At 45.1% G+C, this 1,284-nt stretch overlaps 1 protein-coding gene across 1 annotated transcript; it reads left to right on the top strand.

The window, feature by feature from the left end:
- Positions 1 to 206: 206 nt before the first annotated feature.
- On the top strand, positions 207 to 1,284 carry LOC139650915 (neurexophilin-1-like). Its single transcript, XM_071527710.1, has 2 exons — positions 207 to 266; positions 538 to 1,284. The coding sequence occupies exons 1-2, from the start codon at positions 207 to 209 to the stop codon at positions 1,282 to 1,284; spliced, it is 807 nt and encodes a 268-aa protein (XP_071383811.1).

Consider the following 1,284-nt stretch of genomic DNA (forward strand, 5'->3'; position numbering starts at 1 on the left):
GGTGAGCAGCACACAGAAGCTTTTCTACTGATATACAAGCATCTTGACTGTTTTTCTCAGTGCACTGTTTGACGTGGATGCTTCTTCTCAACATGGATTTGAAAACTACTACACTAGTACAATTAGCATTCACTTCCAAAAGTTACTTTGCCTGCATGGACTAATAGGCAAGAGTGGATGGATCTTTTGGGAGGAATTTCTGCACAATGGAGATGCATGCCAGACAGTGCTTTGTTTGGATACTTCTGAAAGGGACCATTTGTTTGGTAAGTAAACTAACTGGAAGTATCAAACGTGCATAAGATGCTCACATGAAATATGCATGTCAAGTGCAATATGAACAAGAAGATTTAGAAAAGTAATAATGCAACTTTCTTTCCTTGTTATTGATGAGAGGTTTTTGGAAGGGACTTGATATCCATCATCCATATCTAAGAGAATGCTTGACCCTTTCTGCTCTAATTGATTTATTTATTAATTTACTTCCATTACTACTGCTCAATTTCCCATTTCTTTCCTCTCATTTCCTGTCTACAGTTGGTTCTTGGGCAAGACAAGACCAACAGCAACTTCACCTTTGGCAAGGCAGCATCAACTGAACTCAACGGAGATCAAGGACCTTCAACACTGAACGGCTGGACGCTCCAGACCAGGAGTCTGACTCAGAAAACCAAGCTTCCCCTCCAGTCCTCCCTCCCTCTTTCAAAGCAGGGATTTTGGGAAATGCTCGGAGTAAACTCCCAATCAGACTCTGACCCATCTTTAAAGATAAAGCTCCGTCCCATCATGAAAGTTCACGGAACTTCCAAGTTTTCCAAGATGTTTGGCTGGGGGGACTTTTATTCAAACATCAAGACAGTCAAATTGAATTTGCTGATAATGGGCAAGATCGTGGATCACGGGAACGGCTCCCTCGGAGTCTACTTCCGCCACAACTCCACAGGTGTGGGCAACGTGTCGGTCAGCCTCGTCCCACCAATGAAAGAGGTGGAGTTCGACCTGGAACGGCAAAGCGTGGTCCACCCCAAAGAGTCAAAGACATTTAACTGTAGAGTGGACTATGAGAAAGTTGAACGCAACAAGAAGGTGATGCTGTGTAACTACGACCCGTCAAAGACCTGTGCTCAGGAGCAGACCCAGAGCCACGTCACCTGGATGTGCTCCAAGCCCTTCCAGGTCATCTGCATCTACGTCTCTTTCTACAGCACAGACTACAGGCTGGTCCAGAAAGTCTGTCCGGACTACAGCTACCACAATCAAGGACCCTACCTGCCCTCAGGTTAA

The sequence above is a fragment of the Centroberyx affinis genome, unplaced genomic scaffold (assembly GCF_046629955.1).
Source record: "Centroberyx affinis isolate AG114_WGS23_722 - 3 ecotype Tasmania unplaced genomic scaffold, CSIRO-AGI_Caff_v1 ptg001571l_1, whole genome shotgun sequence".
In the NCBI taxonomy this organism is placed as follows: Eukaryota; Metazoa; Chordata; class Actinopteri; order Beryciformes; family Berycidae; genus Centroberyx; species Centroberyx affinis.

Coding starts and splice junctions, on each gene's coding strand:
- LOC139650915 (XM_071527710.1), top strand. CDS start 207: ATGGAGATGCATGCCAGACAGTGCTTTGTTTGGATACTTCTGAAAGGG. Junction 267..537: donor TGAAAGGGACCATTTGTTTG/GTAAGTAAACTA, acceptor TCCTGTCTACAG/TTGGTTCTTGGGCAAGACAA.